This window comes from Macrobrachium nipponense, chromosome 39 (genome assembly GCF_015104395.2).
Source record: "Macrobrachium nipponense isolate FS-2020 chromosome 39, ASM1510439v2, whole genome shotgun sequence".
Lineage (NCBI taxonomy): Eukaryota > Metazoa > Arthropoda > Malacostraca > Decapoda > Palaemonidae > Macrobrachium > Macrobrachium nipponense.
This window is the reverse complement of record NC_061099.1, coordinates 6,362,274-6,375,819: the sequence shown is the minus strand read 5'-3', so window position 1 is coordinate 6,375,819 and position 13,546 is coordinate 6,362,274. Positions and strand designations below refer to the sequence as shown.

Sequence of the window (13,546 nt, the reverse complement as noted above, 5' to 3'; positions counted from 1 at the left end):
ACTACATTTTCCTAACATCCCTAGTCAGGTAGGATGCAGCGCCTCAATTTTGATTAGGTTAGGGAAGGCAAGGTTAGGTTCAATATCTGTATTTTGCTACATGATTTATGGCCTATTAAGCATGTTATGTAGGGGTCCTGGGCTTCATTCGCTCTTCGTTAGGTAAGCCTGTGTCCTAAATTAAGTGAAGTAGGTTAGATTTTGATGCATCGCAATACTTAGCTAATTCTTGCTATTGTGGTTAGACCTTGAGGGTGATTTTTAATGGGTTAACCACTCCTTATTCACTATTTAATTGGTGAAACAAGAATACAATTACATCTTTAAACATACCATTCAAAAGATTGAAGTTTCGTCAACAATGTGATATATGAAAGCGCCATACGAAATAAAATAAGCATGCGAGTTCTTCGTAAAATATGTTTTCAAGGCAGTTTTGACATCAAATATGGCGGCAACCTCGTGACTTGCAGTTCATAGCCACAGACAATCCACCAACTTTCCCAGCCTTCCCAACACTCATTTGAACAGCGTATGTATGTAACGTTTATTGATTTTACTGAAGATTGCAGTTGTAATCAGCACAATAAAACAACATTTTGTTGCCTATATCAGTGAAAGTATGAAACTTATTACCGGAGTCATGGTTTAAACTGAAATTCATTTTTACCTTGTAATCGGTGGTTTTATCCTTACTGCCATCACAACTGAAACTCCAGTGCTTATTTGATTGTTGTTATACATGTTTTGGTCTTAATTCACTCCAAATGGCACTTTAACTACGTTGCTGTTCCTGGTTCCTAAGCGCTCACTCCACACAAAGTTACGGGCAGCACACGAGTACACACACGGTTTATGAGATGCAAAGCTTTATTCCCTTAATTGTTTACTTATTACCCCGAAAAATTACGGATATTTCTCAAGTAGATACAATCAAATGTTTCTAACCGTGTCGTACATCTGGCTGCCGAAAACCATCGCGGAGCAGACTACGGATTAGTGGATTTATTATTATTATTTTTTTTTTTTGGCTAGCACTTTTCATTGATTTAAGTCTATATTAGTATTTTTATTTTTTTAATGACTGTATGCCAGAAATAAATGTAACCTTTAATGTTTGCATGTTAAGAATGGCAAAATCGTTGCCACATTAGTGGAGCTTCACACATAAGCCGATGCATTTTATTAACTGTTTCCAAGAACTCTAGTTCTCATAGTAATGCAATAATGATAAAATTGCTTTAATATTTGTATATATACTTCAAATAGGCTAATTTCACTAATTTCCACGTTTTGTGTAAGTCTTATACCCAGTTTGGAGGGTGAACACATACCAATTGGCAAGTGAATTCCATGTGAAATAAAATGCACGATTAAATGTAAATTATAATTCAAGCAATATATCATTATGAATCAAAATTCATAGATTCTCACATATGTGTGTGTGTATATATATATAATATATAGATATATAATTATATTAATATATATATTATATATATATAATATTAATATATATATATATATATATATATATATATCTATATATAATTATACATAGATTATAATGAAATTGATAATCTCCTGTTGCACCAGCAAATACTGAATCCCTTAATATTATCATTAAGGTCAATGTAATATTTTCTTTAAAATTTTATTATTTCTATAAGAGACTATTTCCCATTCTTATCTCGTTTATAATATTATCCAAACCATTATTATAATCTCTCCACTCTTATTCAAGGGGCCTACGTCCCCAGGCTCTCCGTGGCCGTGACGTCGAGGTCACTTTCTAGGCCACTTTGCATAATAAAAAGGCCCGGATTTGAATCGCCCATGAAATCGCTAAAAGAGAGGAGTTATCATTTATACCCGTATAATTTTATATAGAGAAGTATATATATATATATATTATATATACAGTGCCTACTATGGGTTCCAGAGGCAGTGCAAGCACGTTATTGGGCAATAACTGTAACGAACACTTATCAGAACGAGATTTTGGTTTAATGTATTACACCCCGTGCCGTAACTTTTAAGTGTATCGTGAATCACTAATTGTAAAGAATAAAGACACTTGTCCCTGTACCAAGAGGCAAAAACTCCATTAGCCAGAAATGGATACGAACACAACAATAAAAAGCTCCACCTACCATCTCCCCCTACCTCCACTGCCACCCCTGTCCTCCTTCCTTCCCTCACCTTCCCTTCTCTCCCTGAAAGTTGTTTCAGTTAAACTTATTTTGTATGAGTTTTCTATCCATCTATCTATCTAATAATATACACTGTTGTATATATCTAACGATCCAGTTGGTTGTTAGATGCCAGTTGACTGATTTATTTATGCACTGATCCTCTCTCTCTCTATGGTAGTGGTACCTACCTGTAAATGGTTATTAGAGTGAGAGGTGTGAATGTATGGTGGAGCAGTAAAACGACAGACACTATGATTTATGGTAAAGCGACTGTTATATGTGCATCACTATAATCAAGGGATTAACTAATGAATGTCCGGTAGGAAGGCTCAATTTTTATTTTCAACACAAAGTAACTATAACCAGTTACCTATTCAAACCAATCTGAAAGCAATTGGCGACTTTTTCATGGCTAAAAAAAGTTTAAAAGTTGCGTGACAAACGAATTTCTGCAACCGTTAAGTTCCGTGGTGGCCATATCTTCACCTTGGTAATACAAGTACTATAATGCTGATACCCTGAGTCCACATGAGGATTGCGAAGAAGGTAACCAACTACAAGTATAACAGTCGCTTTACCATAAATTATAGTGTATCGTTTTACTGCTCCACCATACATTCAGATCTCTCTCTCTAATAACCATTTACGGTAGGCACCACTACCACAGAGAGAGAGAGACGAGTGGATCAGTGTATAAATATATCAGTCAATAGGCAGGTAACAACCGAGTGAATCGTTAGATATATCCACCAATGTAAATTATTATTAAAATGGAAAACAATCGTACGAAATACGTTTAAACTGAAGTAACTTTCAGAGAGATATGAGCGGATCAATGCATAAATAAATCAGTCAACTGGCAGCTAACAAACGACTGGATCGTTAGATATATATAAAATATATATAGATAGAAAAATCATAGAAAATAAGTTTAAATTGAAGCAACTTTCAGAGAGAGAGAGAGAGAGAGAGAGAGAGAGAGAGAGAGAGAGAGAGAGAGAGAGAGAGAGAGAGAGAGAGGAAGGAAGAGGGTGGAGGTGGGGGAGAGGGTAGGTGGAGCTTTTTACTCATGTGTTCGTATCCATTTCTGGATAATGGAGTTTTTGTCTCTTGGTACAAGGACAAGTGTCGTTATTCTTTATGATTAGTGATTCACGATACCCTTACAAATTATGGCACTGGGTGTAATACACTATAGCAAAATCTTTCTGATAGGAGTATTCGTTACAGAAATATTGCCAAAAAAACGTGCTTGCACTGTCACTGAAACCCATAGTAGGTATGGTATGCTGCTTAGTTGTCAATCAAGATTTTTGTAATCAAGTATTTTTTTTTAAAAGTTAGCTATTGTATAAATTTGTATTTTCTCAATCAAAACATATGCTCCTCAATGCTAACTTTCCTCTTTTAACGACTTTCTGGTCATTGCAAATTCGGCCCCGTTAATTTCTTATGGTGCGAAAACAGACAAGAGGCCCAGGGAGCGAAAGCGATTGCGTCACACTACGGCGGTAATCCGGCAGTAAAACTTCTTCATATATCCAAAAAGTCAATAATAAAGATATAGGATATGTGCATTACGATTATAACAATTTCATGAATAGCTGATAATCTGCAAGAACAACTGGTAAACTGTTCTGCAAGAAAGTTGAGTATAACAATTTACAACTGGTACGAAAGTCAAGATGTGACGTCATTATACAGGACTTGAAAAAACTTTAATTCCGAAAAATTATTACTGAAATTTGAGTCAGGAATAGTTACTTTTTCAATAACGAATATTTTCAAATTAATCATAAATATGAAAATATTCATGTTTTACTATTTAAATAATTATCTAGTGCACGCTTCGTCGTCTTCTACCAAAAACTTAAGTTTCCTGAAAAAAGTACTGGTTGGAAGTCGGGTTTACGATTGTTGTGATGAAAAGTGCCCAGCGTCTATAGGTACGAGTGGTGTGCGGATTTAGCACAGGAAATGGGAAGTTTGTTGACACAAGCGACTCCGCAAACATCGAGATGGCGTCAATCTTGGAAACATTTTTAGTTGCAAGTAAAAATTTCGAAAGCGTCATGGGGTATAGTGTGCACTACTTTTGCTACACTTTTCATTTCCCTCAGTTTAATCTTAAAATATGGCCTTAATTTATAACTTTGGAGAAAATACTTGAGCTCCTGCTATCACCAACAACAACTCATGACTGATGACCAGTGAGTTGGCCAGTCCAGTCGGTTGTTTACCCTATTTTCAGTCTAAAATAGTGCACAGTCATAATAGCTTTTAAGACTGCTAAACTCCTAAACACAGTCAAAGCAGACAAATCCAAGATAGTTGACAGTAACTTTCAAACGTCTTGGGCACCCATATTTTCACAATATCCAGAAAGAATAGAGACAGTCTTCAGTATCGTCGAGATGATCGTTAGCAATTTGATAACCACAGAGTAAGTTTACGATAAACCGACCAATCGAGACTAACTTCGATTCGCGTTTTACAAAATATGAACGGTACAAGTAGGCGATTTGAACAATCTATAGTTAAGGTTAAATTGGGCCAGTAGCTTTAATTTTTGTTAACAGCCCCAGCCCAAAAGCCACCAACAAGAGGCACCCCTACCTCCCTTATGGCATAGTAACTAGCTAGGCTATTACACTCTGATCAAGACGGGTCTGCAAAGCCCACCAATCCCCAACCCCCCTTTCTTGACCTCATAACTTGCGAGTTTAGCTCCATTAAAGACGGATTAAAAAAAAACGACAGGTTAAATTCGCCAACCAGCAACACTTACTTTTAAAATTGCTCATCCTCGGCGATTTGGGTAATCCATGATCAGAGGTCGTTAGATCATCACAAAACACCACACTAAAACAAACGCTTATCAATAACATAAAAGTACCCATTTTCACGTAACATAACACAACGGAAAACTCGCATCGACGACGTTCACTTGCCATACCTCTCTCTGGCCGTTTGAGAGAAGCTCGAGCCAAGGATGGTAAAGAAAATGCTTCCAAGGCGGAAAGACCGCCCGTCTTCGTTAGCCAAGGATACAGATATCAAAGGTTGCGTTCTGTTTAACTATGAGAAATGGAAATGCTCTACAAATAGCGATTAAAAAATAAAAAAAAGCATTGTTTTTATTCTGTTGAAACGAATTGGCGACGAGGAAGGTGGCAGACAGATTAATAAACGGCAATAACAATTTTTCCTCAACTCATATCCCTATTTTACTAATTTACTTAAATGTTTATTTATCCATTTAAGATATTTTTTCTTGTCCAATAGCACGATCTCTTCTTGTATTTCCTATTACCATCTGTTACTTCTTTCTAATGAACACCATATTCTTTGGAAGCTTAAATTTCAACTCGGTGGCACCTTTGGTGGGCTTGTTCCGTATGAATGGGGTTTAGGTGAATAATGATAATGATAATCTTTACACATGGCAGTCAACGTGCCAACCCTCCCCAGCCCTCTTTTCAGCGAACACTCCGTAAACAAACCTTGAGAAAGAGGTCAGGCGTAAATGCATTTATTTTTTGGAAACTACATTACCGGAGATAAGAATATTTCGTTACGTCCTTTTCCTTGTCTCGTTCGCCCGATTAGCTCGGATAATGAGTTATCATCAAGTCTAAAGGTTGGGGATATAGATAAGGGGAGTGAGGACAAAGAGGCAAGGACTGCAAATGAATGGTTGGGATAAGAAGAGTGAAAATAGAAAAATAATCTTTTTTCTGAATAAAGTTCAAAGAACTTGCCTCGCGCTCTGCTGGAGTTTGAACTGATGATTTCAGATGCCTGAAGGGGACCTATCTGCTCTCTCTCTCTCTCTCTCTCTCTCTTCCTCCTCTCTCTCCTCCTTATCTTCTCTCTCGCATCTCCTCTACTATAATAGTTTATGTGTGTAAATAATTATACCATAGTATTATATATATATATATATCGTATATTATATATATATAAATATATATTATATATATACATAATATATATATATATATATATATATATATATTATCTATATATATATATATGTGTGTTGTGTTTGGTGTGTGTGTGTGTATGTGTGTAATTATATATATATATATCTATATATATATATATAGAGAGAGAGAGTGAGAGAAGAGAGAGAGAGAGACGAGAGAGAGAGAGAGAGAGAGAGAGAGAGGCGATATCATATACGACCACATTCATCCTTTAATGCTGAATCGTGTGCAGCTTTAGACCGGAAGCCTCCATGTGCAGAAAACTTCCAGGCTGAGCCACCTCACACACTTGCAAAGAGAAGGCTCTTCAACTACTTCCGAATTTCTCGTGAAGTAATCGAAACATATCAGTTGCACTTTAGACTTACAATCAACAAGATAATCCAGTGACATACCGACATCTCATTATCAGAAACGCTTCATACCATATTTTTTGTAAATATTCTCGGTTATTGGTCGACTGCTTTGTTTACATCGCGGTAACGGATTATGTGTTTGTTACCAGTCAGTGGTTTTTTACTATATATAATTTTTCTGAAGGGCTATAAATAAACGTCACATTAAAATGGGAATCCTAGAGGGACAGAGTAAATTTCATATTACCTAACCCCCAGAAGAGACATGTACGTACCTTAGATATGCAGACGCCTATATATTATGAATAGACTGTACATTTAAGCGCACTTAGACAGAACACGTATCCCATATCCCATGCAAGGTTAAGAATGTGGATTCTGGGAAGGACTTAGTAGGTGGGTGACTGACACGTAATGTCTGATGCTATCAGCATATAGCCCCTTTGACCATACGTGGAGCATGGTCATCATTTAATCCTGGCTGGAATGGAAGACGATAAAGAAAGATGCCATTGTTCTCTCTCTCTCTCTCTCTCTCTCTCTCTCTTTCTATCAATATATCTCTCTCATATATATATATATATATATATATATATATATATATATATATATATATATATATATATAGACGGTAAAAAAGATGCCATTGCTCTCTCTCTCTCTCTCTCTCTCTTCTCTCTCTCTCTCTCTCTCTCTCTTATATATATATATATATATATATATATACATATATATATATATATATATATATGTGTGTGTGTGTGTGTGTGTGTGTGTGAACATATGTATATTTTACAAAATCACCGTGACATTTTCTATAAGAAACCATTAAGCTACAAATTTCATTGATATCCTATTCACATCTACCTCGGAAATAATACTAGAGGGTAATTATTATAGTTAATAAGTGATACTCACCTGATGGACTCGATCCACCGACGGTAACTATATATATATATATATATAGAGATATATCTATATTATATATATATATATATATATATATATATAATATACATAATATATATATGTATATATAGTATATATATATATATATATATATATATATATATATATATATATATATATATATACACACACACACTCGTATACCGATCGCCTCTAACACCAAGCGCCTACGATAAGCAACCGGGGCTCAGGTGGTTTCGGTATAGGACAAAGGAGGAGAGCGGCAGCAGGTGTTTTAATTAACGACCCGTTAAAACACGGGAATAGCCAGAATGTATGTGATCCGTTTTCTCCAATTGTGTTCACGGCTTTGTGCAGCAGATGTCGAGTCAATTACCTCTGTCCCTTTGTTCGGTTGCGTTTGAGCGCATGTTTTTAGATGGTCTCCGGTGACGCGATAGAATCCTACAGCCTAATTCATAGCAGATGAAAAGCTACTCTGATCATTGTCACTTTGCTTGTAGGCGGGGCACGAATCCAAAGTCTTTGCTACGTGTAGTTGCCAAGTGTTCCTAGATCAGAATTATTTCAATGTCAGGCTGTCCGATGCTACATGGCAGATCAACCTAATATTATACTCTAATCCTGGTTAATTTCAGTATAATGAATTCCAGTTGCGACAACACTAAGTAATTATCTTAATGATAAAAAAAGAAAGAAATTGATAAAAATGATTGTACTCGACATCAAAATAGGTCTTGTACTTATTAGGTTTGCATAAATTTATCGGTAGTCTAAGAAATTGTAGTTGAAAATATAGATATAACGGAATCATTTGCCACTTCTGAAACACAATTTCATGCATCTCTCCCGCTCTCACTCCAAGGTTTGTGTAGTGACTTTGATAAATGCTGCCAATGAAACTCTCAGCCACGGCCCGTGAATTTCAGCCGTGGCCCATTAAACTTTCAGCCATGGCCTGTGTTGTTGGCACCTAAAGCGGTGTCAGAAGCACGATTATAGCTAAATTGAACCTTAAATAAGATAAAAACTAGTCGGGTTAGAGGGCTGCAATTTGGTATGTTTGATGATTGGAGGGTGGATGATCAACATACCGACTTGCAGCCCTCTAGCCACAATAGTTTTTTAAGATCTGAGGGGGGACAGGAAAGGTGCGGACGTTGAGCTTGACAACATCCTAGCCGGATAATATCAGGCAACTCCCTCCCCCTCCCCCTCTCCCCTGCCGCCACAACACCGTTGAAGTCAACCTTCCCATCCGTCATCAATCAATCATTGGCTGCATTCGGATCAAAGCAAATGAATAAATGTATAAGCTATTACACGCATTATGTAAATCTGTTCTTGAAGAAGAAAGGTCATGAATATGTTAGCATTCAATACACTCAGGAAGGAGATTTGTGTCTTCAAGACGAAGATTAACAGGTGCAGTATCCATCAATCCTGTGCTTACCTTGATGCGTCGCTCGCCTTCTCCCAGTGACGGATCGACCACTGACAGATTTTGGAAGCTTCGTCATGATTTTACGATGCTCTTCGTCATCCCAGGGTCCCGAGGAATTACTTTTTATCGCTCTCAGAATTCTCGCGTTGTTGTTGTCTTTTTTTTTTCGCGATATCAAGATCATTCCTCGGGAACGAATGTCATTCGATTTGGTGGAAAACAAATAACGGTCCTTGGAAAGGAGAGGCCCCGCCCCCCGGGTTTCTCGTTCAAGGTTTAGTTATTTCGTGTCAATGGAGTCAATTTCGGGGTCAAGGTTATGTCACACCAAGATGGTTTACTGAAGACTTTAAAATGAGGTACGAATTGGATACGTGGAGTGCATGCCAGTAGTTTTGCGAATGTTTTTCTTATTCTTGAAGTATTTTTGAAGCGTACTGTATTATCAATTACAGATGTCAAGTGTACAGAGCATAGATTTACTTCATTCATTCATTAGATGATGATCAAAGGAAAATGTCAGGTTTGAAAACAATTTCTCGTTTAGATACAAAAAGAGAAATGGCACCTGAATTGTTCACCTTGAAATTTCCGTTGCCAGTACTCTGGATGAATTTCATACATCAGCCTCTTTTTCATTTGCACGATCTAAAATACAGACGCCGGAGGTAAAACAAACTTACACACAAGTACACTGTCCCCTTTTGAATTCAGCCTGATTAAAATTTGCAAGATATATCAGTAACACACCCAATGTGATGGTATCACACGAAACCTTGGATGGGATTATGGGAAGGGATAAGCAGTTGTCATCCGGGAATGCCTGGCCGTCGAGAAGAGGCCCAAATGAATCCGGTTTACATCAGAGACCGGCAGCAGATCTCTTGTTGCCATGGTTGGCATGTGTGTGTGTGTGTGTGTGGATGTGTGGCAGGGAATGGGGTAGAGGCCTTTAGCGGCCATTTTCTCTGTACCTGAGCCGTCTATTGTCTTGTCATAATGTTTCGTTACGCTGACAACTTTGTGTACGTTATAATTTCTCATCCTCTCGCCTTTAGCGTTGGTTGAATTCTCGAGATGGATTGGGCAATTTGTGATAGAAAAAGGGGCATTAAATATGTAGATGACTTCGTGGCTTTAACATGGGTTATTCCATCATTAATTACGAATTCTACTTAATTGCCCTGACCTGTGGTTTATAAACGTATGGTTCAACATTTTAAATCCTTCTTATTCTGTCCGCCCGCCATGACAACACTGGCCAAGTCATGCAAAACAAGGATGTAACGACTGCAATGTAACAACTTGTGTAGAATACATTAGATCTCAGTGTCACATTCAACAAAAAGTCTAAAATTCTTCTAACACTTGTCCGTGAATCGAATCCATGTAAAAGATGTCACAGGTAAAAAAAAGTCACATTAATCTTTCCTAGATAGTGACCCCCCAAGCGTTTTAACCCGATATGTATGGATCCACCTCTGCGGTGTGCTTAGTACAAGGCCGTTGGGGATTACCTTAAAAACATAAACAAAGGATTGTAAATTAATGTGATTTTTCTTCCGGTGACTTTTTTTCCTAGCCAAAATTGTGACTTTTTTTTTCTTTTTTGACATCACTTTATCACTTGCCACCCGTGAATCATAGCGATATTTTTTTTTTTTTTTGCACAGTAGATGACGGTTTTTTTTATTTTCTTTCTTTTTTGCACAGTAAATAACGAAAATTAAAACTACGAGAAAAAGAAGGTTACGTTAAGCGGGATCTTGGCGCTCTGAAACATGGCGCTACTACCATAAGCAAGTCTTTCACGGTAGATCTCCGCAATTCTAGGATTGCATGTCTTGGTGACAGGTTCGTTCTTTTATTGCCAAGCTTTCGAATTATCTCCTTGACTCAGTATTTCCTGACTCTTATAACGTTTATGGTCAAACACCACCTTACATTCTCTCTGGTTTTTTCCGGTCTTCAAATATTTTTTATAATCATAAACAAAATTGCTAAAATGTAGACTCGTATATTCCCTGTTAACTTTCGTAACTTCTCTCAAATAGACACCATATTCTTTGGATGTTTGAATTTCAAGTTAACGAAGGCTTGTTCCATGTGAATAGGGGTTTATCTTCTGAATAATATAATACTAATAATTGTGTATTCATTGGTAACTAAACATGGAAAATGTTATTTCATTCCTTGCGGTTTCCTTTACAGAGTAACTAAGCATTATAGTGCTAATGATATGCAAATTTTGCAGACCTTCTCCCTCACGTACAGAATTGAATTCCAACGACCTCCACCTTGATAAGAAGCAACTAGATACTTCTTAGCAATCCAAACACTCCTACGAGTAGACTTTGCCTGACCTCAACTATGTTCACGTCCGGGTACTCTGGAATGGCCCTTCACCCCGCCTGACAAAAACACTCCATCCTGGGTCTAGTGCGTTCCAGAGCGGAGTGGTAACCGATAAATAAATTCTGGAAGAGGCTGGTTGGTTCTTCCAGACTGCTCGGTAACATACCGGTTACACCCAGGACCCACTAAGACGGTGGGTCCTGTTTATACCTAGCGACCTGTTGCCCAGGACTCATCTTGCCGGGTAGAAAGATTTTGCCCGGAGATAAGAACTGGTATCCCTTTGGCGACTACGTCAGGGTTTAAGACCATCATTTGGGTACAAGCGGGACTCATAAGACGCGTCAGATTTTTCCTTCTAAATTTAGCTTCACATCCAGAAGTATAGGTCGATTTTAATTGTGATGAAGAACTTTTTCTTTACTTTAAAGTGGCCCGGAGATAAAAGGTGGTATCCCTTTGGTGGCCACGTCAGGGCTTACCCGTAGGGGGGTTCTTTGCAGCGTCCCTTCGGCCCCTAGCTGCAGCTACTTTCATTCCTTTTACTGTACCTCCTTGCATATTCTCTTTTACCATCTTACTGTCCACCCTCTCCTAATAATTGTTTCATAGTGCAACTGCTTTGAGGTTTTCCTCCTGTTACACCTTTCAAACCTTTTACCGTCAATTTCCGTTTCGGCGCTGAATGGCCTTAGTTGCCCCAGTGCATGGGGGCTTAGGACCATCATTAGGATACAAGTAGGACTTCGAAAAACGCAAAATGTTCTCCTAAATTGCATTTCACATCCAGAAGCATAGCTCGATTTTCAATAACGACGAAAAACGTGTCCTTTATATTTCTCTCTGGCAACCACATCAGTGCCTATTATAGGACCGTTATTTGGACACAAGTAGGACTTAAACAAAGCTTAAAATTGTCTTTTCCAAATTTGGCTTCCATTCAGAAGCATTAGATCCGCTTTAAATGATCATTTAAAAATTTTATCTTTAAACTAAGTCTTGCAAACATCATTTGGCGACTTATCTTGGACGCGTAGAAAAATGTTTATTGATGCTGTATCACTTTTCGTTGATAACTGATCTCTTCTGTCTGTATAACCTATTACCTTCTGTTCCTTCTATCAAATGAACACCATATTATTCTTTGGAAGCTTGAATTTTAAGTGAGTGGTCCCTGAGGACTTTTTTTTTCATATGAATAGGGTTCATTTGAAAAATCATAAAGATAATAATAATTGCTAGTTAAACGTTTTTTGAAAGTTTTGTTTCTTTGTGAAAACTATGTAATTACTGTTTAGTACAGCTTAAAAGGACCCTAGTGAAGGTCGAAAGCTCCTGCTTTTATATGCGTATATACATATATATACGTATATATATATATATATATATATATATATATATATATATATATATATATATAATTTTTCTCACAAAATCTTGGTTTTTACAGTGGCCTTTTTCCTTTATTCAAATATAAACACCCAGTCCTGAAGAAGAAAAAAAATGTATGAATGACTTTATGAACTGATTAAATAACAATAGAAAATGGGAAAAGAAAAACAGGTTTAGAATCCCTTAGACAGACACAGGTAAGAAAATGCGAAGAATTATTCTTTTGCATTATTCTTTGGCTGTTATGTCCCAATCCCGGAGGGGGGTAGTGCCGACAGTGCACCTCATGTGGCGCACTGTAGGTATTACTTAAGGTTCTTTGCAGCGTGCGTTCGGCCCCTAGCTGATCCTTTTCATTCCTTTTACTGTACCTCCTTTCATATTATCTGGCTTTCATCTTACTTTCCACCCTCTCCTAACAGTTGATTCATAGTGCAACTGCGACGTTTTCTTCCTGTTACAAGTGTCGAACCTTTTACTGTCCATTTCTGTTTCAGCGCTGAATGACCTCATCGGACCCAGTGCTTGGCCTTTGGCCTAAATTCTGTATTCAATGCAATTCAATTATGTCCCAATTCAACGTCACTATTAACATTCACATGTAATGTCTGATAAAAAGAGGAGTATCCACACATACATAAATTTCATACATAGGGAGAGAGAGCGAGAGCTTCTGTGCACCACCATTTTTCTTGAATCGACGTTCGTGAGCCGTTTCCAAGAGCGTGAGTTGACCTAGAATCCCAGACGGCGGCTGTCACCTACCTCCGCCTTGGCAAACTAGGTTATGCCGTCGGTTCGGCTTGTTCCTGCGTCTGTCTGCCTGTCTGTCTTTAGGTTTCTTACCAGTATTGGGGAAAAAAAGTATCTTTTTAATTTGATGAT

General features: G+C 37.5%; 1 protein-coding gene across 1 annotated transcript in view; it reads right to left on the bottom strand.

The window, feature by feature from the left end:
- The window catches only part of LOC135210071 (serine protease nudel-like), a 54,611-nt gene extending 49,432 nt beyond the window's left edge, over positions 1 to 5,179 (bottom strand). Inside the window, exon 1 of the mRNA XM_064242869.1 lies at positions 4,984 to 5,179. Coding sequence (XP_064098939.1) covers positions 4,984 to 5,149 — 166 coding nt within the window. The 5' untranslated portion in view covers positions 5,150 to 5,179. The remainder of the gene's footprint in view (positions 1 to 4,983) is intronic.
- Positions 5,180 to 13,546: the final 8,367 nt, after the last annotated feature.